Source organism: Physella acuta, unplaced genomic scaffold (assembly GCF_028476545.2).
Source record: "Physella acuta isolate Inbredline_101_S28 unplaced genomic scaffold, ASM2847654v3 ptg000076l, whole genome shotgun sequence".
In the NCBI taxonomy this organism is placed as follows: domain Eukaryota; kingdom Metazoa; phylum Mollusca; class Gastropoda; family Physidae; genus Physella; species Physella acuta.
The window spans coordinates 374,994-397,936 of NW_026731596.1; the positions used below are offsets into that span (position 1 = coordinate 374,994).

General features: G+C 36.8%; 1 protein-coding gene across 1 annotated transcript; it reads right to left on the minus strand.

The window, feature by feature from the left end:
- Positions 1-213: 213 nt before the first annotated feature.
- LOC131953579 (ATP-dependent translocase ABCB1) lies at positions 214-22,166 on the minus strand. Its single transcript, XM_059316816.1, has 28 exons — positions 21,941-22,166; positions 12,443-12,745; positions 12,144-12,283; positions 11,471-11,609; positions 11,220-11,320; positions 10,531-10,702; positions 10,056-10,180; positions 9,787-9,958; positions 9,367-9,591; positions 9,079-9,204; positions 8,702-8,905; positions 7,885-8,055; positions 7,611-7,772; positions 7,402-7,429; positions 6,808-6,867; positions 5,656-5,843; positions 5,385-5,540; positions 5,173-5,277; positions 4,832-4,909; positions 4,603-4,686; positions 4,260-4,463; positions 3,899-3,999; positions 3,579-3,719; positions 3,300-3,456; positions 2,871-3,068; positions 2,535-2,741; positions 2,267-2,413; positions 214-2,110 (listed from the first exon to the last, which is right to left on the minus strand). Exons 2-28 carry the CDS (start codon positions 12,668-12,670, stop codon positions 1,901-1,903), a joined length of 4,029 nt encoding a protein of 1,342 aa, XP_059172799.1. The 5' UTR covers positions 12,671-12,745; positions 21,941-22,166; the 3' UTR covers positions 214-1,900.
- Positions 22,167-22,943: the final 777 nt, after the last annotated feature.

A 22,943-nucleotide genomic window follows, 5' to 3' on the forward strand; every position in this document is an offset into this window, starting at 1 on the left:
CTTATGTAGTCTACAATTAGCCTGAACTACAAGCTTATGTAGTCTATAATTAGCCTGAACCACAAGCTTATGTAGTCTACAGTTAGCCTGAACTACAAGCTTATGTAGTCTACAGTTAGCAATTATTCTTTCGGTCAACCAGAGATGCAATCCACATTACAAGTCAACTAACACAATAGAAACCAACAGTTTTTTATGATAAATTTTATTAACATTTTTGTTAACATCTGTTGGTTAAACTGGATTTCTCAAATTAAAACAATATATTAATTTTAATCAGACGTTCACACAGAAAATACAATAGTCCGCAGCAAGTAATTCAGACATTCAAAAACATCTAAGAAACATTAAAAAATTAATAAATAAATCAAGAAAGCATTTAGGAAACATTCAAGAAAACATTTTTTAAAAACATTCAGGCCTTTAGGAAACATTGGAAAACATTCTGGAAACAAGCATGAAATTAAATATTAATTTACATATTTATTTAGTAACAAAAATGTATGTACAGTAAGTTATAATAATTTAAACATTGTCTTTAAGTTTCTATGGAATGTACATGAATACTTTTTACATAATCATGGATTTAACATTTTTTTGTGTACACAAAGTTAGGCAGGTGCTAGAAAAACACCAAAACATTTTCAATGTATCAGTACTTGAGCTATATACACACATACACACACATTTACTTGAACACATCACTACTTGAGCTACACACCTACATTTCTTAATTTTCAAAACTAAACTAAAACAACAATTATTTAATGACCTCCTTAACTGACTCATTGCAACATTTCTCATTCATCTATTATATTCTCATTGTATCTCATTTTGTATTATAGCAATGTAATATTATTTCTTTATTCCAAATCTTTGAATGCATATTTATGCTATGTTTTTACTACTCCATTTCTTTTTATTAAAATGCTGTTATTATTTTGTAGTTTTTAATTTAAACAGCCAATGTGAAAAAAAGCCCCCGCTGAGCTACATTTACAAGATTACTTTTTGCATCACTATTTGATCTATATAGCTACATTTACTAGTTGTTCTTTTATTCCATCACTACTTGATCTATATAGCTACATTTATTACTTGTTTTTTTCTTTATTGCATCACTATTTGATCTATATAGCTTTATTTACAAGTTTTTCTTCTTCAGTTTGTACCTTTGAGGTGGTACATTTTGAAATAATATCAGTTTCTGTTGCATTGCTAGTGTTTGTTGAGTCCATTTTACTCTTAGTTTCACCTAGTGAGTTATTTAGAAATACCCGTTATAAATGTAATTTAATACCCACTGACAATACACAGCTTTTAACTATAGATAAACATTTAGATTGCAATGATCTAGTGGCTTCTATGGCAAGCAACAGGCCAACAACAACAAATGTTAAATTAAATTCCTGTGAAATGAGACAAAAGATTAGAGAGTCATCAAATAAAGTCAATCACAGTAGTCACAAAGTTGTCAATAAATAAATAATCTGTACACTTTTCTCAAAAAAATAACATACATATACATTTGAAACCATATACTTGAGATTCAGTATACAATAATAAAAATATCTGTTCAACATTAACAACATGAGTTCAACTAGTCGGCAAAGTCTGAACAGCTATTAAACTACATAAGTATCGTTAGTTTGACAAATTCAATCCAGATAAAACAATGTCATCCAGAGAGTTTCAATGTTCTTACTGTGACTTGCCAGATTGTTTTTCAGGGAAGATGAATTTTCAGGCATTTTTTTACTTTTCATAACTGTTTATATTGATCTGCTTTTGTGCAATCAATTAGCTCAAATTTACTTGAAACAATTACGGTCAAAACAACATGTCTGCCATTTTTTAAAGTTTTTTCCTGTCAACGTGTCAGGTTGAGAGTTGTTATTCCTTAAGATGTTTTGTGTGGCCTATTTTGGGCCATTAACAATCTGTAGTAAGCTCCCTTGGCAGCAAACAACTGATGATGGTTGCCAATTTCAATGACTTTTCCTTTGCTGAAGACAGCAATTTTATTGGCGTTTTGAATTGTGGACAAACGGTGAGCGATTGTTACACAAGTTCTATCACGGCTGGCAATGTCTAAAGCATCTTGGACTACCTGTTTTATTTGAAAACATGTTTTTTAAAAATTAACTCCATTTGATAGTGTAATAAAAAATCATTTTTAGTTTTCAAAAATGTGGGATTTTATTTTAATAACACAAACAATGTAGTTAGACCTAAGTGTATCATGGTACATTTTTGTTTTACATACCTTTTCACTCTCTGAATCTAAAGCTGATGTGGCCTCATCAAGTAAAAGTATTTTTGGGTTTCTAACAAGGGCTCTAGCAATTGCAATTCTCTGTTTTTGTCCACCACTCAGTTGTGCCCCTTTCTCCCCTACATTTGTGTCATAACCCTGAATTAGATAAATGGAGTTTTGTTAACAAAGATTCTTAATTACATAATTACAAGGGCTTGAAATAAACATTTTGATTTAAAAATGTACAAATTTAAACTTTAAGCTGTGAAGAGCTCACCTGGGGCAGGTTGGATATAAAAGTGTGAATGTTTGCTTTCTTTGCTGCCTCTATGATCTCTGCCATGGGAACAATCCTGGAGTTGTCCCCATAAGCAATATTCTCTGCGATACTGCAGTCAAACAGTGTGGGCTCCTGGGATACAATACCAAGTTGCTGTCTGTACCAGGCCAAGTTCAGATTTTTTACATCATGCCCATCCACCAGCTAGATAGGAAGGATAAAAAATTGGCATTTATTTATAACAGCTTGAAAAAAACACACACTAAAAATGTAATTCTTTAAATAACAGTCCAAAGATTATCATAAAATAAATGTTCAACTCTGAAATCTTACCAGTGCCCCTTGGACAACATCATAGAACCTTTCAATCAGTTGGGCGGTGGTACTTTTCCCACAGCCACTAGCACCAACAAGAGCAACGGTCTCACCATAATTAATGGTCAGGTTCAGACCATTTAGAACTGTAGCGTTGGGTCGACTTGGATAAAAGTAGTTGACATTCTCTAGCTGCAGACACCCACTGAAATTGGCCTGGAAAATAAACATTATTTTTGTTATCTCAAGAGTCAGGTTGGACATTAGTTCATATTTTTAACTTCAGTCTTTAAAACTAGTTGTAAAAAAAAGGCCAGAATTAAACAGATATTTAAAATCATGATTTTAGATAATTATAATCTGTGAGAAAAAATTAACTGAAACTATCAAATTTAAACTTAAGAGTTTGAACAAGTAAAGTGAAGATGTTGAACTTTTTAAACTCACAATTTTCTGCCCACTTGTCTCCCTGACATCAATCTTTGGCTTTCTGTTGATGATACTAATGATGCGAGCACCTGCTATTTTAGCTTTTGTGTAGTCCGCACCAAATGATGACTGTCTTCCTATCATCATCCCTCCAAAAATAATGGCAGCAAATACTCTGTATAATCATTTATTAGAAAATTAATAATTTTTATATTTTTTTAAAATAAGATAAATAAAGTCTAAAAAGGGCAAGAAAAATAAAATAGTTTAACTCCAATCAAATTTTTAGCTTCCTACCTAAATACTTCAAAGAATTCCATTTCACCATCATTGACAAGGACTGAGCCATAATAAAAAGCCACAGCATAAGCAAAGAAAATTATGCAGTTACCAACTCCATATGTGATGCCATACACAAAAGACATTTTTCTGCTTGATCTGTAATATACAGGTCAAACTGTGTTAGTATTATACTAGATGAAAGTATTAACAATGCTGCATCAAATCCATCAACCACATTTTACACAATGTAAGTGTAACATTATGTTAGTGTGTAAAGTTAATTTTACAATTAATACACACAAATTTTAATTAACTTAAGTATGACATATACTTACGCTCTAGTGAAATCTATCAGTGCATCAAAGGTTCTCACAAAGTAATCTTCTCTCCCCAAAGACACAACAGTTCTAATACTGTCCACAACCTCTGAGCAGATCTGAAAACCACAAAATGAAAAATTCACACAATCATTGAAAAAAACTAATGAATCAAATTATGTAATTAAATTCAATGTTATTACACATAGGGATTTTAGGTTCAGGAGTTCAGGGTTCAGGAGCTCAGGGTTCAAAGGGTTAAGAAGCAGATACATTTTTAGTAATAAATAAAGACACGACGTAAGGTTTGTTAACTATTAAAATAAAATAATGAAATCTGTCAGCAAATAATAGAATCAAAAGAAATCTGGCCACCAACCTTGCCAGCTTGTTGCAGCTGAACTTTGTCCTTCTTTGCAGCACCAGCTATTACTTTGCCCTGAATGACCCCACCAATAATCATCAGAGGCATGAAGGACAAAACTACAAAGGCTAATTTCCAGCCAAAGATAAAAGCAATGCAAAGAGCACACACAATGGTTGAAGCTGCCTCAAGCATTTGGCCTATCTTTGAACCTGTTGCCTGGAAGAATATGAGCACCATTAATTAGTACATTTATAGGGACAGAAATAATTTTTACATAATGATATTGATAGTTAAATGTTTATGTAAATGATCTACACAACTCATGTTTTTCAATATATTAAAACATTCTCCTTACCCCCTGCACCATTGCAGCATCTCCAGAAAGTTTGGTAGCTAGAGCTCCAACCTGGTTGTTTGGTAAGTCAAAGTAGTCCATGTCCTGAACACGAATAGTGGAGAGAATTATTGTTTTAATAATTTTTTTTTTATGTTGACACAAAAAGTAGTTAGTGTGGAAAAATACTTGATCAAGATTTCAAATTAACAAAGATAAGAAAATGACAATTAAGAAAAGAAAAACTCACTTGGTTTATAATAGAAGCAAAGGTCAGACCACGAAGACGAGCTGTTAGCAAAGCTCCAGATCTACTAAAGCAATAGCCCTGAGAAAATATGTTTAAAAATATATTGAATTGAATATTAATACTGTAGCAATAAATTACATTTTTACATTAATATTTCTTCTTTTATAATGCTAAACCTACAGCAAAATAACCAATAAATAAAATGTGGTTAAATGTTAATCGAGAAAAATAACTATAAACTAATGTTACATAAAGCTAGCTTTCTCTTGCTAACCATTATAAAGAATCAATTTAAAACTAATAAGTAAAGCTAGATTTATTTTAAAAATATAAAACCCTACCTGCAACATTCTGACAACAGCAGAGACTACGGCAGCAGCAATGACAATGCCAGCCAACACATGGGTTTGGCGCCACTGCTCTGCATGATCTCTCACTCCAAAAACCTGAAACACAAAATTTTATAAGTTTTAAGCAAAGCAAATTCTATTATTATAAAAAGCATTAGCTAAAATGATTTTTTTAAAAAACAATTTATTGAATATAATCCTACCTTGATAAATTCACTGAGAAGAAATGAAAATGCAGGGTGAATGCCCCCAGCGATGATAGATCCAATACACCCTAAGACAATCAGCTGCCATTCAGGTGCATTGAACTGCATAACTTTAGCCATGCCAATACTTTCAATCTCATCCTCTCCAGATTTCTGCATTTGAAAATTTCACATTTAGCAACATAATATTAAATCAAACAAAATGTGTATGTAACTCATTTTTTTTCTTATATCAAAGTATTTTTCTACTTCTTAACACAACACTTACTTCATCTTTCCCTTTCTTGGATTTCTTCTTAGATTTTCTGAAGCTGTTTCTGGCAACTAGATTAATCTCTTTTTCAATGACACTGTCTTGTTTGTTTATTTTTTTCTTGAATGATGATCTCAGAAGCTCTTCTTCACCAAACTCACCATCACCATCTGCTTCCTCAACAATCTCTACATCAGAAACATCTAGAAAAAAAATAATTTGATATTTGATGCAACCATTATAGCTGAGTTATCTCTCTAAGTAAAGTGGTTGTAAAAATCTAATTAATTACTTCTACGTAGTATAGTAGGCCTAACATCTAAAAAAGAATAGAGTTGCATGATAAAATAGTAGACCTATACTACTAGATCTATATACTGATGTTAGTTAAATGACTGAATTGGTACTTTCAAAACATTGACAAAATAATACATAATACAATGGAGTTATTTACTATTAAGGAACTTTTTAAATTTTCATATTGAAATTAAAAATATTTAATGTAACAAAGTTTGAAAATAAACAATAAAAACCATTTCAAAGCTAAAGCAGTCATGCAATGAAAAACTTCACTAATCTATTTATTCTCGATTCTTCTAATTAGCCGTGACATTTTATTTTTTACCAAATAACTCGTGCAAGAAAACAGCACTTACATGCAAACATATGAGACCCATGCAGTAAGTAATTTTTTTTTAAAATTTCAGTTCAATTAATTTACATAAATTAAGATAAATTTACCTAAATTAGCATAAATTTCCAGATTTAAAAAGTTTACCTGTGTAAAAATAGCTATGTTTTACTCCCAACTATTAAAGTTGCTAATAGAATACTTCACATTTAAAAACTATATTTAGTAATTTTATGCTGTCCTCCCCCCCCCCCCTCACACCAATGACAAAGTAAAACCTACACATACTTCAAACTTTTCTGATAAAACTTGTAATATTAGCTAAAAAAATCCTTAACCTTAATTTACTGAAAATAAAAAATTCATACATAAAAATGACCACTTTAAAAAGAATAACATCTCATTTATATAACCCTTTAAATGAAATGTCTGCCATATCTGCATCCTGAAGCAAATGATAAAAATAATGGGAAAATAAAATATAACAAAAAAAAACCAAATCCTCCAATATGGCAACCTGGAAAATGTAGACTTACCCTTGGGACTAGGGGACTTAACCCTAACTGACAAAAGACTGATTGCCTCTTCCACTTGAACTGGTTGATCAGATTTTGTAGATTTTTTTCAGAATATTACATTTCTTTATTTAAATTTATTTAATAATATTGTAAAAACTGTTGAGGCCCGCCCTCTCTCTTTATAGACATAGTCAACTAAAACACTATTGTAATTCCAGGCAGATTTCAAAATAATGCACTAAATAAGATTTTTTCACTCCCATTGTACCAGCCACTAATGACCCACTCACCACACATCCAAGTTAGAACTTTTGACCCTTCTAAGGCGGTTTTGTAAAACTTACTATTGTAATTATGATAAACAAAATTCAAAGTACTTCAGGCAAAACTACTACTAACAGAATTACATGTAAAAAAATAAATTGAAATTTGATTATACTAAAATGATAATAGATTCACAAATGTAGTCATAGTAATCTACGCTTCAATTGTAAACATAGTACACAGATGCGAGAAACCAAAGTGATTAAGACAACTAATCACAAAGACAATGAACATAAAGTAGACTGGTTCATTGTAAAGTTAAGCATAAAAAGATTTTTAAAATCTTACCTATTTCTGATTCTTTGTCAAATTTTGACTGAAAAAAAAAGAGTAATTTGGTTTTATTATTTTTATGTTTTACAAGATATTTACAACCATTAATGCATATGTTCTTTAAAATTTTCTTGGAAAATTCTTTAAATAATCTTTAATTGTTTTTTAAAACAGTTTAAAATATTTAATAATATGCCTATTACTTTTAATTAATGAGAACCAACCTGCATTTTAACTAATTGATAATAAAGCCCCTGAGCTTTCATAAGTTCTTCATGTGTCCCTTCCTCAACAACTTCTCCATTACTGATGGCCACAATTTTGTCAGCTCTCTTTACTGTTGACAGCCTATGTGCTATGGTAATTGTTGTCCTACCATGCTGGGCCTAAGGTTGAGTACAATGTAAGTGTGATTTTAAAGTATAAATGAGCTTGGATATTACATAAATACATCAATTTGTCCAATTAGCTTATCAAGTTAAATTAACTAAAAGTCACCTTTTCCAGAGCGCTTTGAACAACAGCTTCACTTTCTTGATCTAAAGCAGACGTGGCTTCATCGAGCAGAAGTATCTTTGGATTCCTGACCAGTGCTCTGGCTATTGAAATTCTTTGTTTCTGTCCTCCACTAAGTTGTGCTCCTCGCTCACCAACATTTGTTTTGTAGCCCTAAATACATTTTAAAAACATTAGTTTTGTAGCCCTAAATACATTTTAAAACATTAGTTTTGTAGCCCTAAATACATTTTAAAAACATTAGTTTTGTAGCCCTAAATACATTTTAAAAACATTAGTTTTGTAGCCCTAAATACATTTTAAAAACATTAGTTTTGTAGCCCTAAATACATTTTTAAAACATTAGTTTTGTAGCCCTAAATACATTTTAAAAACATTAGTTTTGTAGCCCTAAATACATTTTTTTTAAATATTAGTTTTGTAGCCCTAAATACATTTTTAAAACATTAGTTTTGTAGCCCTAAATACATATTTTATAAAAATATTAGTTTTGTAGCCCTAAATACATTTTTAAAACATATGTTTTGTAGCCCTAAATACATATTTTTTTTAAAATTATAGTTTTGTAGCCCTAAATACATTTTTTTTAAATTATAGTTTTGTAGCCCTAAATACATTTTTTTAAAATCATAGTTTTGTAGCCCTAAATACATTTTTTTTAAAAATTATAGTATTGTAGCCCTAAATACATTTTAAAAAAAATCCTTTTAAAACACTTAATAAATTTAAAAAATGCGTAACCCTACATAAAAAATGTGATATTTAATAAAGTGAAAAGTAAACCCAAGAAAAAAAGTACCTCAGGAAGTAACATGATAAAATCATGAGCATTTGCCTCTTTGGCTGCTTGATGAATGTCATGTTCTGTCGCATCCATCCTGCCAAATCTTATGTTCTCCTCAATGGAGGCATCAAACAAAGATGGCTCCTGGCTAACCACTCCAATATTTGAACGAAGCCATTTTAAATTCAATTCTTTTACATCATTTCCATCAACCAACACCTTAAAAACAAATTGAGTTGATTTTTGAGGTGGTTTGTTAGTGTAGGTGTAAAGTTTTAAAATTTTAATATTTGTATATTTAGCCTTCTGCCAACCAAAATTAAAAATAAACAAAACAAATGTGATTGGTGCTTGAAAGAATGTAATAGTAGGCCCTACAGTTGTATACTTACAGCGCCCTCTAGAGGATCATAGAACCTTTGAATCAGCTGGACTGAGGTAGATTTGCCACACCCACTAGGGCCAACAAAGGCTACATGTTGACCAGCATTAATGGTCAAGTTTAATTTCTTAAGAACCTGTGTTAAAAAAAAGTTATATTTTTTATTGAAATACAATATTTGCACAGATAAATGAAAATAAAACTTGTTTTGTAATAGAAAGCATTAACAAATTTTACACAAAAACTTTTTCATGGATTACATATTTTAGCCTCTAAAACCACATTGAAATATTCTTACCACAGCTTCAGGCCTAGCAGGGTAGGCAAACCGAATATCTTTAAATTCAATGTTGCCAGCTAAAGATGAAAGCTTAAGCCCCATTTCAGAGAAAGAGTCAATTTTTGGCTCCATAGAAATAATGACAAAAATTTTAGAGGCGGCACCCCGGGCATTTGAAAAGCTTTCAAGATTGTTGAAGGCATTGCCAAGAGCAGTTGAGCCAATCATCACACCAAAGAAAACCTGCAAGTGCAATTAATTTTTTAAAATTTTTATTAGCAATGGATTTTTAATTTTTTAACAAACTTTATTTAAGCAAAATAAAAGGTTTTAACATTTTTTTTAAAAATCCAATAAAACTGATAAAACAAATAATCAAATTGCATTATTTATCCTTCAAAGCTGCAGATGAAATGTGAATTTAGAAGGTAAACTTACAGGTAAAATTCTTCCAGCCAGTAGATCGTCCTCTTGAACCAGGTAAATTCCAAACCACATGACCCCAGCAAACATCAGGAAAAGCAGAAACCACAAAAGAGAGTTTCCGATACCTAGAGCAAAACCTTTCTTTGTTGCCACGACAACAGCTGTATCCAAGTTTTCTTGGTACCTGGCAATAATGGTGTCAAAATCGACATGTTTAGGAGCAGTTCTAGTTGTTAAAAAAAAATTGCAAGAAATAAAAAAATTGGTACTTCTTAACTTACTTGGTCACTTCTTTCTCTTGACCTTGAAAGGCTTGAACAGTCCGTATTGACCTCAGGGCCTGCTCTGCTATGGCCCCAGCCTTGGCGTATGCAGCTGTTTCCTTGCTGGCCATCTTTCTCATCACCTGTTTTGGCAAGATTTTTGTTAGCTCTTTATTAGTGCCAGACTACCAGAGTATTTACCATCCCATGGTCGATAAAAATCTATTTAACCTAAGATGGCCGGCCAATAAAAATCTATTTACCAAGTGATGGCCAATGAAAACCTATTCACCCTAAGATGGCCAAAAAAAACTTTTTACCGAGTGATGGCCAATAAAAATCTATTTAACAAGTGATGGCCAATGAAAACCTATTCACCCTATGATGGCCAAAAAAATCTATTTACCAAGCAATGGCCAATAAAAACCTATTTACCAAGATATGGCCAATAAAAATCTATTTACCAAGAGCTGGCCAATAAAAACCTACTTACCCTGACAATCAAAGCCCCAGCCAGTGCCAGAAGAGGGCTGAATATGGCAACAACTAATGTCAGCTTCCAGGATCTTGTGAAGGCCATGACATAGGCCGCTGCCCATGTAGACACCCACTGCAGGAACACAGCCATTTTATCTCCCATCCCTTCAGCTATTTTATTCACATCCCTAGAACAGATCAAATATTTTATTCACATCCCTAGAATAGATAAAATATTTTATTCACATCCCTAGAACAGATAAAATATTTTATTCACATCCCTAGAACAGATAAAATATTTTATTCACATCCCTAGAATAGATAAAATATTTTATTCACATCCCTAGAACACATAAAATATTTTATTCACTTCCCTAGAATAAATCCATTATTATACTAAAATAGATAAATTATTTTATTCACATTCCTAAAATATAAAACATATTTTGTCCATTATGAGAATTAAAATTTACAGATTAATAGATTTTTGTCAAAAGACTCATATACACAGATAATAAAATTATATCTAGGCTAAAATTAATGTGTCTTTTACAATATTTTTTAGGCAAACAAAAATTGAAACAATTTTTAAAATCAATTTAAGAAAATATGAAAAAACTTATAAATTCCTAACCAGCTTTCTATGAAACTACTTCTGCTATGTGTGCTGAATTTTCCTGAGTGGAGTAAATAAAGGGAGCTTACTCTGAAAATCTTGAGCTTATCTCCCCTGCCTCATGTACATCAAACCAGCCAATCTCTTGTCTCATGACAGAATGAAAAAACTTTTTTCTCATTGTGCTAACCTGGATATATGAGACCGTTAGAATAAGCAAACATTTTTTAGACTTTATTAAATTTTGCTATGCAGGAAAGACTTCAATATTTGTAGATGTTTAATTGTACTTAGACATAGTACTATGAACCTAAATATGAACGATTCTTAAACAAAATACCTGTCTTTCTGCCGCCCATGTCCAACAACTGATAGCAAAAAAGCTGCATATAAAAGAGCCAACACCAATGCCGATAAAGTAGTAAATATACGGCAGAACTTTTTCCTGTAAAGGTTCATGATCTGTTGAGTTTGTGGTGCTGTGGGCATAAAGATTATTTAATTTTTAATTTTCTTCTTTGAGATTTTTTTTTCTGTTTCCTTTATGTCACTGATTAAAGTTTCATCCATTTTATTTAGGATAATTACAAAGGGGTAGATCAGATTATTTTATGGGTGCTTGGAGACAGGGTAAAGGAGCGCTTCCAGCCCTACAGTTAACATCTTGCTTACATATGGTCAGAGTAAATCAACTACCCTACAAATAAAATGTATAAATGTAGGCTGTAACTCTACACAGTAGGTCTCATGTTCAGATAACAGCTCAACGGCTCATTTAATTTAGTACCAATGGTTTTAGAATCAGTGGAGCTTTCAAACCCAAAACAAAACATTATGCACTTTATGTAGCAGAGCTATTAAAAGCATTCATATAGCTTGTAATAATTCTGAGTAGGAGTATTACAGAAAATAAAATGATAACTTTTACTTCCAAAAGTAGAAGTACTGTGATTCTTACATTTTATTAATAAATTAATAAAACAGTTTTAAATTGAATGTTTTTATATAACAACCTGTTGCTGTAATCTGGGAGAAAGACGTCAATAACTTCACCAAAGATAGCGATGTTGAGGGGGATTGTCACCCCTTGGCCTACAGCTCCTATAGTGCCAATGACCATCAGAATTATGTCAAAGCAGGTTGCAAACTGAAACTATTAAAAAAATAGGATATATAAATGTATAATTTAAAAACATATGTATATGAAATAAATAAACATGGATATTTGAGGAATTGTTATATTATGAGGTGACAATGTGTACAGATGTTGGTATAACCATGTATCAAGTAAATAACTTTTAGATTAACCTACCAGCTCTAAGACCCCAACCGCTTCAGATTTTTTAGCTGGTTTACTTTTCCCACAACAGCCAGACGTTGTCTCTTCCTCTTCTATGTCCTCGACATCTTTGCCTTCATTAGTCTGATGATGGCTCGCCCCATTTGCTGACGTTGTGCCATTTGTTTTACTATGTCCATTTTCTAATGGCTCTGTTTGACCATTGGGCATGTCACTGATAACAGTTTCTTCCTTTGTCATTGTTTGTGTGTACACCTAGTGTTACAAGTGAAAATATCTGCCACTCTGGTTGACACTTCTTGAGTTCTGGCTCTACTGTAATAAAAGAAAAATGTGCTGAAACTTTTAGATAGAGTACATTGAGAATCATGTGGAGAAAATAATTTCTCTAATAATTCAATTTGTATCAATAAAATGAAAACATTGGCATATATAAATATATATATATATATATATATATATATATATATATATATATATATATATATATATATATATATATATATATATATATATATATATATATATATATATATATATATAAACACAGTGTGGTATGCTACACGTCTGAAAAAAAAATCTAGTATTAGAAAAAATTTGTCATGCATGATAATTAAGGCTTAAATATCAAAATATCAAAGAATAATACGACAGGGCAAAGCTCCGAAGATCAATAGGACAGGCATAGAGCTAAGCCAATTTTAATGCTATCTTGTTTGTCATTTATGCTAATTCAGGCAGGCTACTTTAATAAGTTAATAACGGGAATCAGACAAATCTATCCTCAACCAGACAAACCTACCTTTCATCAGGCAAACCTTCTCAAAACCAGACAAACCTACTCACACTCAGTCAAACCTACACACACGCAGACAAACCTACCTAAAAGTACACAAACCTACTCTCAATCAGATAAACCTACTCACAACCAGACAAAACTATCTTCCATCAGCCAAACCTACTCGAACGCAAACAACCCAACCTAAAACCACACAAAGCTACTCATAACCAGGCAAACCTACCCAGAACCAGGCAAACCTACCCACAACCAGGCAAACCTGCCATCTACCAGGCAAACCTACTCACAACCAGGCAAACCTACCCACAACCAGGCAAACCTACTCACAGTATACAATAAACCTATTGTCTCCCTTGATGCGGTTAGAAGCTCAATAAATTAATGATGTATTTTTTCGGTTGTCTCCCGTGTGTGGGAGGAACGAAATAGAATCTATATTGAAATATTCACTTTTAGTCTGTTTTAGGACACCCCCTCCTCTCCCAACCCGGTTTCACACGACAATATTAAGTCACATGTGTTATACCCGACAATATTACGTCACATGTGTTATACACGATGTTAAAAATCGTGGCCGTTGCCCCCTAGAATAGGGGTCAGCAACCTGCGGCTCGCGAGCCGCATGCGGCTCTTTTGATATCAAGATGCGGCTCTCCAGCTCCTTGCACAAATACTAATAATCTTATAATCAAAAAATAAAATATTTTAATAAAAAATGTTAGTGGCTCTTTAAAACCAGGGAGATTTTTAAAATTGTAACTTTTGGCTCTTCCGACCCCTGCTCTAGAACACTCGACAGGCGCAGACGTTGAGTACACGTGTTGTCAAAACGAGGGCATTCGCAGGTGAAAGGTCGTCTGATGTCAAGTCCTAACAAGTTGTGAGTCTGCCACTATTCAGACAAAAGAGGAGGGCAATATGAAGTAGATCACACGGGAAAATTTAAACACTGAATTCATGTCACGGAAGATTAACGTTTTTATATAACACAAACTCTCCCTTATTATTGTTCGTACAGACCATTCGAAGATTCTCGCAAGTTCTATGACATAAAACAAAAATCACCTTGACCTGTCTCTCAAGTTCACCCCAGAGAGCTATAAATAGAGGTGTGACAAACTTAAACCAGATCTAGAAGTGTGGGGTGTGTTTTTTTATGTGAGTTAACTGTAACGTGACGGGGTGGGGGTGGAAACGGTAGCGGGCTAGGGTGATAAGGCGAGGGGGTGGGGTGATAAGGCGAGGGGGTGATAAGGCGAGGGTAGGGGTAGGGTGATAAGGCGAGGGGTAGGGTGATAAGGCGAGGGGTAGGGTGATAAGGCGAGGGGTAAGGTGATAAGGCGAGGGGTAAGTGACAGGGTGGGGGTATTCGTGCTGGAACCACTGCCACGGCTGTAAATATATAGCAAGGTATGTTATAAAACGTGATTGGAAGGCTCTCTGACTGCCGGATTTTCTCTCTGGATTATTTTACACAAGAACAATCTGCAAGGAAGCAACTGTTTCATTTTGGAGTTTCCTTTCCAAGATGGGCTGTTGTCTCCAGCTAGCGGGACTTATTTGACGGGGTCCTTACATCAATGGACTAGACGGAGTTCCTACATCAATGGACTAGACGGAGTTCCTACATCAATGGACTAGACGGAGTTCCTACATCAATGGACTAGACGGGGTCCCTACATCAATGGACCAGACGGGGTCCCCACATCAATGGACTAGACAAGGTCCCTACATCAATGGACTAGACAAGGTCCCTACATCAATGGACTAGACGGGGTCCCTACATCAATGGACTAGACAAGGTCCCTACATCAATGGACTAGACCGGGTCCCTACATCAATGGACTAGACGGGGTCCCTACATCAATGGACTAGACGGGGTCCCTACATCAATGGACTAGACAAGGTCCCTACATCAATGGACTAGACAAGGTCCCTACATCAATGGACTAGACGGGGTCCCTACATCAATGGACTAGACAAGGTCCCTACATCAATGGACTAGACCGGGTCCCTACATCAATGGACTAGACGGGGTCCCTACATCAATGGACTAGACGGAGTTCCTACATCAATGGACTAGACAAGGTCCCTACATCAATGGACTAGACAAGGTCCCTACATCAATGGACTAGACCGGGTCCCTACATCAATGGACTAGACGGGGTCCCTACATCAATGGACTAGACGGAGTTCCTACATCAATGGACTAGACGGAGTTCCTACATCAATGGACTAGACGGAGTTCCTACATCAATGGACTAGACCGGGTCCCTACATCAATGGACTAGACGGGGTCCCTATATCAATGGACTAGACGGAGTCCCTATATCAATGGACTAGACCGGGTCCCTACATCAATGGATGGACTAGACGGGATCCCTACATCAATGGACCAGACGGGGTCCCTACATCAATGGACTAGACGGGGTCCCTACATCAATGGACTAGACCGGGTCCCTACATCAATGGACTAGACAAGGTCCCTACATCAATGGACTAGACCGGGTCCCAACATCAATGGACTAGACAAGGTCCCTACATCAATGGACTAGACAAGGTCCCTACATCAATGGACTAGACAAGGTCCCTACATCAATGGACTAGACAAGGTCCCTACATCAATGGACTAGACAAGGTCCCTACATCAATGAATGGACTAGACGGGATCCCTACATCAATGGACTAGACAAGGTCCCTATATCAATGGACTAGACGGGATCCCTACATCAATGGACTAGACAAGGTCCCTACATCAATGGACTAGACGGGGTCCCTACATCAATGGACTAGACGGGATCCCTACATCAATGGACTAGACGGGGTCCCTACATCAATGAATGGACTAGACGGGATCCCTACATCAATGGACTAGACAAGGTCCCTACATCAATGGACTAGACAAGGTCCCTACATCAATGGACTAGACCGGGTCCCTACATCAATGGACTAGACGGGGTCCCTACATCAATGGACTAGACCGGGTCCCTACATCAATGGACAAGACGGGGTCCCTACATCAATGGACTAGACAAGGTCCCTACATCAATGGACTAGACAAGGTCCCTACATCAATGGACTAGACAAGGTCCCTACATCAATGGACTAGACAAGGTCCCTACATCAATGGACTAGACGGGGTCCCTACATCAATGGACAAGACGGGGTCCCTACATCAATGGACTAGACAAGGTCCCTACATCAATGGACTAGACAAGGTCCCTACATCAATGGACTAGACAAGGTCCCTACATCAATGGACTAGACAAGGTCCCTACATCAATGGACTAGACAAGGTCCCTACATCAATGGACTAGACAAGGTCCCCACATCAATGGACCAGACGGGGTCCCCACATCAATGGACTAGACGGGGTCCCTACATCAATGGACTAGACGGGGTCCCTACATCAATGGACAAGACGGGGTCCCTACATCAATGGACTAGACAAGGTCCCTACATCAATGGACTAGACAAGGTCCCTACATCAATGGACTAGACAAGGTCCCTACATCAATGGACTAGACAAGGTCCCTACATCAATGGACTAGACAAGGTCCCCACATCAATGGACCAGACGGGGTCCCCACATCAATGGACTAGACGGGGTCCCTACATCAATGGACTAGACGGGGTTCCTACATCAATGGACTAGACAAGGTCCCTACATCAATGGACTAGACAAGGTCCCTACATCAATGGACTAGACGGGGTCCCTACATCAATGGACTAGACAAGGTCCCTACATCAATGGACTAGACCGGGGTCCCTACATCAATGGACTAGACAAGGTCCCTAGATCAATGGACTAGACCGGGGTCCCTACATCAATGGACTAGACCGGGGTCCCTACATCAATGGACTAGACGGGGTCCCTACATCAATGGACTAGACAAGGTCCCTACATCAATGGACTAGACCGGGGTCCCTACATCAATGGACTAGACCGGGTCCCTACATCAATGGACTAGACGGGGTCCCCACATCAATGGACAAGACGGGGTCCCCACATCAATGGACAAGACGGGGTCCCTACATCAATGGACTAGACCGGGTCCCTACATCAATGGACTAGACGGGGTCCCCACATCAATGGACCAGACGGGGTCCCTACATCAATGGACTAGACAAGGTCCCTACATCAATGGACTAGACAAGGTCCCTACATCAATGGACTAGACAAGGTCCCTACATCAATGGACTAGACCGGGTCCCTACATCAATGGACTAGACGGGGTCCCTACATCAATGGACTAGACGGGGTCCCTACATCAATGGACTAGACAAGGTCCCTACATCAATGGACTAGACAAGGTCCCTACATCAATGGACTAGACGGGGTCCCTACATCAATGGACTAGACAAGGTCCCTACATCAATGGACTAGACCGGGTCCCTACATCAATGGACTAGACGGGGTCCCTACATCAATGGACTAGACCGGGTCCCTACATCAATGGACTAGACGGGGTCCCTACATCAATGGACTAGACGGGGTCCCTACATCAATGGACTAGACGGGGTCCCCACATCAATGGACCAGACGGGGTCCCCACATCAATGGACTAGACGGGGTCCCCACATCAATGGACCAGACGGGGTCCCTACATCAATGGACTAGACGGGGTCCCCACATCAATGGACCAGACGGGGTCCCCACATCAATGGACTAGACTGGGTCCCTACATCAATGGACTAGTAGTATCATGGCCTCTGCCCAGTATATGGGGTAGTATCATGCCCCCCCCCCATCACTATCTAGTCTACCCAGTCTATGGGGTAGTATCATGGCACCCACTGTCTAGTCTACCCTGTCATAATGACGCAGTGGCAGTCTGGTCTACCTGTACCATGTGTGTGTGTGTTGGGGGGGGGGGTAACTACCCTGGTCGCCGATCAAAGAGGAAATTAGTAGGCTGTGTTTAGACATAGTTATACTGATTAAATACCTTTTATTTTTTTCTGGTTGAGTAAAGGCAGATATATAGGCCAGTAGATGTAGGTAATGGATGTGGACAATTTGACAATAGCAGTGGGTAATGGATAATGGCTGTGGATATTAGAATAGCCGAATGACTGAGGACAACGGGACAGTCGCTAATGGGTTAAAACATTACAGATAAATAAATGTCAGAGTATTTCAGAAGAATGAATGTTTTAACTAATCATCTAAATCTGGTCTGGCACAACACGAAATGTGGCGGGAGCTTGCGGTAAAAAGCCTTAGACTATCCTTGCTGTTTGGGTGCTGGTAAGGTGGGGTTAGGCCGTCACTTTCACACACGACATTAAAAAGTTAATTTTAAACGCGATATAAATTACACAATTGAGACAGGAACTGAACTCAAGCTTGCTTTTCAAAAATATAGTCCAGTTAGGGCAAGGTCCAGTTGAAGTGAGACAAGGTCCAGTTGAAGTAAGACAAGGTCCACTTAGTGAGTCAAGGTCCAGTTGAAGTGAGACAAGGTCCAGTTGAAGTGAGACAAGGTCCACTTAGTGAGTCAAGGTCCAGTTGAAGTGAGACAAGGTCCAGTTGAAGTGAGACAAGGTCCACTTAGTGAGTCAAGGTCCAGTTGAAGTGAGACAAGGTCCAGTTGAAGTGAGGCAAGGTCCAGTTGAAGTGAGACACGGTCCAGTTGAAGTAAGACAAGGTCCACTTAGTGAGACAAGGTCCACTTAGTGAGTCAAGGTCCAGTTGAAGTGAGACAAGGTCCAGTTGAAGTGAGACAAGGTCCAGTTGAAGTGAGGCAAGGTCCAGTTGAAGTGAGACAAGGTCCAGTTGAAGTGAGACAAGGTCCAGTTGAAGTGAGACAAGGTCCAGTTGAAGTGAGGCAAGGTCCAGTTGAAGTGAGACAAGGTCCAGTTGAAGTGAGACTAGGTCCAGTTGAAGTAAGACAAGGTCCACTTAGTGAGTCAAGGTCCAGTTGAAGTGAGACAAGGTCCAATTGAAGTGAGACAAGGTCCAGTTTAAGTGAGACAAGGTCCATTTGAATTGAGACCAAGTCCAGTTAGTGAGACAAGGTCCAGTTGAAGTGAGAAAAGGTCCATTTGAAGTGAGGCAAGGTCCAGTTGAAGTGAGTCAAGGTCCAGTTGAAGTGAGACCAAGGTCCAGTTGAAGTGAGTCAAGGTCCAGTTGAAGTGAGACTAGGTCCAGTTAATGAGACAAGGTCGAGCTGGTATGTCCAACCTTCTCACTGAACTCGTTATAGCCCGCGTCTATATATAAACTTTAAGCCACTAGCGTTATCGATGGTTAATTAAATTAACAGACGCCTAAATTATAGGTCTATTTATAAACTACGGCGCGTGCTTAGTTAGATCGAAGAATATCACGTGACTTTGATTATCAATATTATAGAAGACATTAAGCTGTATGGAGTATTAATGGGCAGATAATAAGTAATGTTTCCCCATATATATATGAGAGAAATCTAACCCCATTTCCCATTAAAAAAACTATCCCATTGTTTCAGTGATCGGTAGCCTATAAAAAGGAAACAAACCATCTATAAAAACATTTATATTAGCGGGCTTAAACGCACTAAAAATATACTTAGTTGTAAGTCTACTCACTCAAACAAACAAATAGACAAACCGACATTGTAACCGAAACAAAAGTTTGTAAAAACCAACGGCCAATAAAGACCGCAGTGTTGGGTGAAAAGATCTGAAGTATGTGCAGAGTTTCTTTCATGCATCGCTTGGGGGAAGAAAGTACCGCAAACCCCCTAACGAAATGGAATTTATATAGAAAATATACACTTTTAACAGTGTCCACTCAACGGAAATTTTAGCCCCCCCCCCTACCAAAGTCTGGAAGATCCATTAAGTTATTTACAAACCTTTCCCTTTTAAATACACAGAGGGCTTAAGGATCAACCGCTAGAACTTGTAGTAGAAGGTCCAACCACAGTAGGATGTGTAGATAATCCAGAACTGTTGTGTAGATAATCTAGAACTGTTGTGTAGATAATCCAGATGGTTTGACCGAATGACAGACGTCGTCAGTCAATGTCACCAACAGTCTTCACGTGCATTATAAATGAAAAAAAATATCACATTTTTGGTAAACATGTTGGTCACTAAATAGAAATGAGCACAATGCTGAAATTATTCCATTGAAACGGTCCTGTCTGACCTACAATGAACCACGCATGTCTGACCTCGGGTCAACAAAGTGTTGGCCTGTTGTGTGTTATTGGTCAGTGTCCGTAATGTGGTCGAGTCAAAAAGTGTAACAAAAACCAGAAATGGATAGATAACTCCTAAACATTTTTGTCCATTAAAAATTTAAATTGTTACTGACACAAAACGTAACTTATTGAGGAAGTTTTCGAAGCAGTCTGACAACAATGGGTGTATTGTAATCAAACAATTGTAATTTATGCTAGATAACAGCTAGCTAGATCACATGCTAGCTAAAAAGAATTGATTTACTGATTAGCAATCAACTGCTCTCAACTCTAATCCTGTAATTGTGAATTGTTTTACTCTTTTATACTCCGGAACAATCTTGCGATTATTTTTTCCCCAAAAAAATGTTTTTGATCAGAAAACGTTAATGATCAAGTTTAAAGTTGTTTTTTTTTTTACCCAAAACACGTCCTAATGTTGATATACCTGCACTGCACCCTACCAAATGACCAAACAGGTAATTAACGCGAGACATTAATTATCAGCACGTCCTAATGTTGATAGCGACCTTGTGAACCACACAACTTCTACGTTTCAATTCTCAGAATTTGTTCCATTGATAAACATCGTGACAGGATGCGAATAATGGCCATATTTTTTTTAGATCTTCTGAACACTTATATTAATTACTTTGTTTATTACATGCATTTGGTTTAACGCATAGATCTAAGCACTAAAATGCTTATATTCTAATACAAAAACTGCCTTTAGGGGTCATCCATAAATGACGTCACGCTTTTTTTGACGATTTTTACCTCCCCCCCTCCCCTCCGTCACACGTCGTCACAAAAAGCCAGACCCCCCCCCCCTAAAATGACGTCACACCTCAACCTACAACCCCCCTCAAAATTGCAGTTGAATTTTTTAAAAACATCGATATTTTTCCAAAATCTTGTCTAAACTATTACAATTTATTAAAACAGTTATCTAAAACGCGAAATAACGTCTAAAATTCGTTTTGAAACATTGCTTTTTTATAATGCAAAAATGTGACGTCGCAACATCTGACCCCCCCCTCCCCCTCATCACACATCGTCACAAAATTACGGACCCCCCCTCCCCCCTACGAGTGTGACGTCATTTATGGATGACCCCTTAAACGAAAAGGCTGTATCAGTAAACAGTAGCATAATCTCAAGTTTGATTTGAATTTCAATAGAAATAGCATACAGACTGTGAGCTAAGTTCTTTACTTTAGCCTACTAGTTACATGACTCCATAAGTTTAAAGGAATAGTAATAAGTATATCTATAGTAGAGATAATAAGCTTTGTGGTTACTTAACATGCTGTATAATAACTAGACGCTATAATGAAAATGCTGTTCAAGAATGTTGACATTGACAGAAGAATTGACAGTACATATTGGTACATAATTTAATAATATGCTTCAAACGAAGTTTAAAAGAATGCAAGTAGTATAGTATAAACAAGTAAACAATAATGCCTAATGGTGTAGAGAAAATATGTTTAAAAAAATAAAAACGGACACAAGTGACCACTACTACTTACTACTTACCTTGGCTGACCACTCAAAAGTGCATGCTTTCTTTTATAGGCCAAGTCCTTGGTTGTTGTTTTTTCTTTATTAGGATATCAACTTAATTAATTAACATCCGTCGTGAAATGTCACTGCCTGTGTTTACTGCGGTATTTTACTTTTTTCTTCTCCAACAAACCCACTCCTTCCTTTAGTATCGTCTTATGTCTGCTCACTAACCCGATCAATGTTTTATACAAACCGCTGCGTGCTACGTCATTGTTACACTTCCTGACTGGGCCGCGGATTGAACGCTGAACGACTAGCGGGGGACATTGCCAGCCTTTTCCAGCTTTGAATCGTCACTGGGTTTCTTATCACTGGGGCGGTGCTGACCCGTGACTTAGTTTGTTACACTTTTTTTCCTTCACCCCCGACTTGACGGGTTCCTTAAAAACACGGATTCGATGCTCTTACTTTTGTAGACCTAACAATTAAACTGTGCTAGTAGGCTCATCAACACGAATGTAAGGCTCTTATTTTAAGATACTAGATCTAGATCTGCTACTAATTAATTACTCGCTAGTAGTGTCTGCTGATACATTTATTTTTACACGGTTAAACTCAGGTCACTGTGACGTCGGTCTGAGGGTGGGTGTACTTAAATTTTGACCTACTTCTATACAGAGTTTCTTCCAGACATCTCTTTGCCGCCCCCCCCCCCGAAAAAATCCCCCCCCCCCCCTACCCACCCGAACGAAATGGAATTTATATAGATAATATATATTTTACCAGCGTCTGCCAGCCCTCACCTCCCCGGAAATTTAGTCGTCGTCGTCCCCCGTCCCCCCCCCAAATATCAACCCCCCCCCCCCCCCCCCAGAGAAAAAGTATGGAAGAAACACTGCTTTTATCAAAGCGATTTCGTTAACATGTATATTCCTTTCCAATAACAACTCAATAATATCTTATTTTCAAAACAATTAAATATTTTATTAGTCATGAAAAACTAATTGACTAGAACAGTGGTTCCCAACCTTTT

Coding starts and splice junctions, on each gene's coding strand:
- LOC131953579 (XM_059316816.1), bottom strand. CDS start 12,670: ATGACAAAGGAAGAAACTGTTATCAGTGACATGCCCAATGGTCAAACA. Junction 8,056..8,701: donor TTATCATGTTACTTCCTGAG/GTACTTTTTTTC, acceptor AAATGTATTTAG/GGCTACAAAACAAATGTTGG. Junction 3,069..3,299: donor AGACAAGTGGGCAGAAAATT/GTGAGTTTAAAA, acceptor TTTATTTTCCAG/GCCAATTTCAGTGGGTGTCT.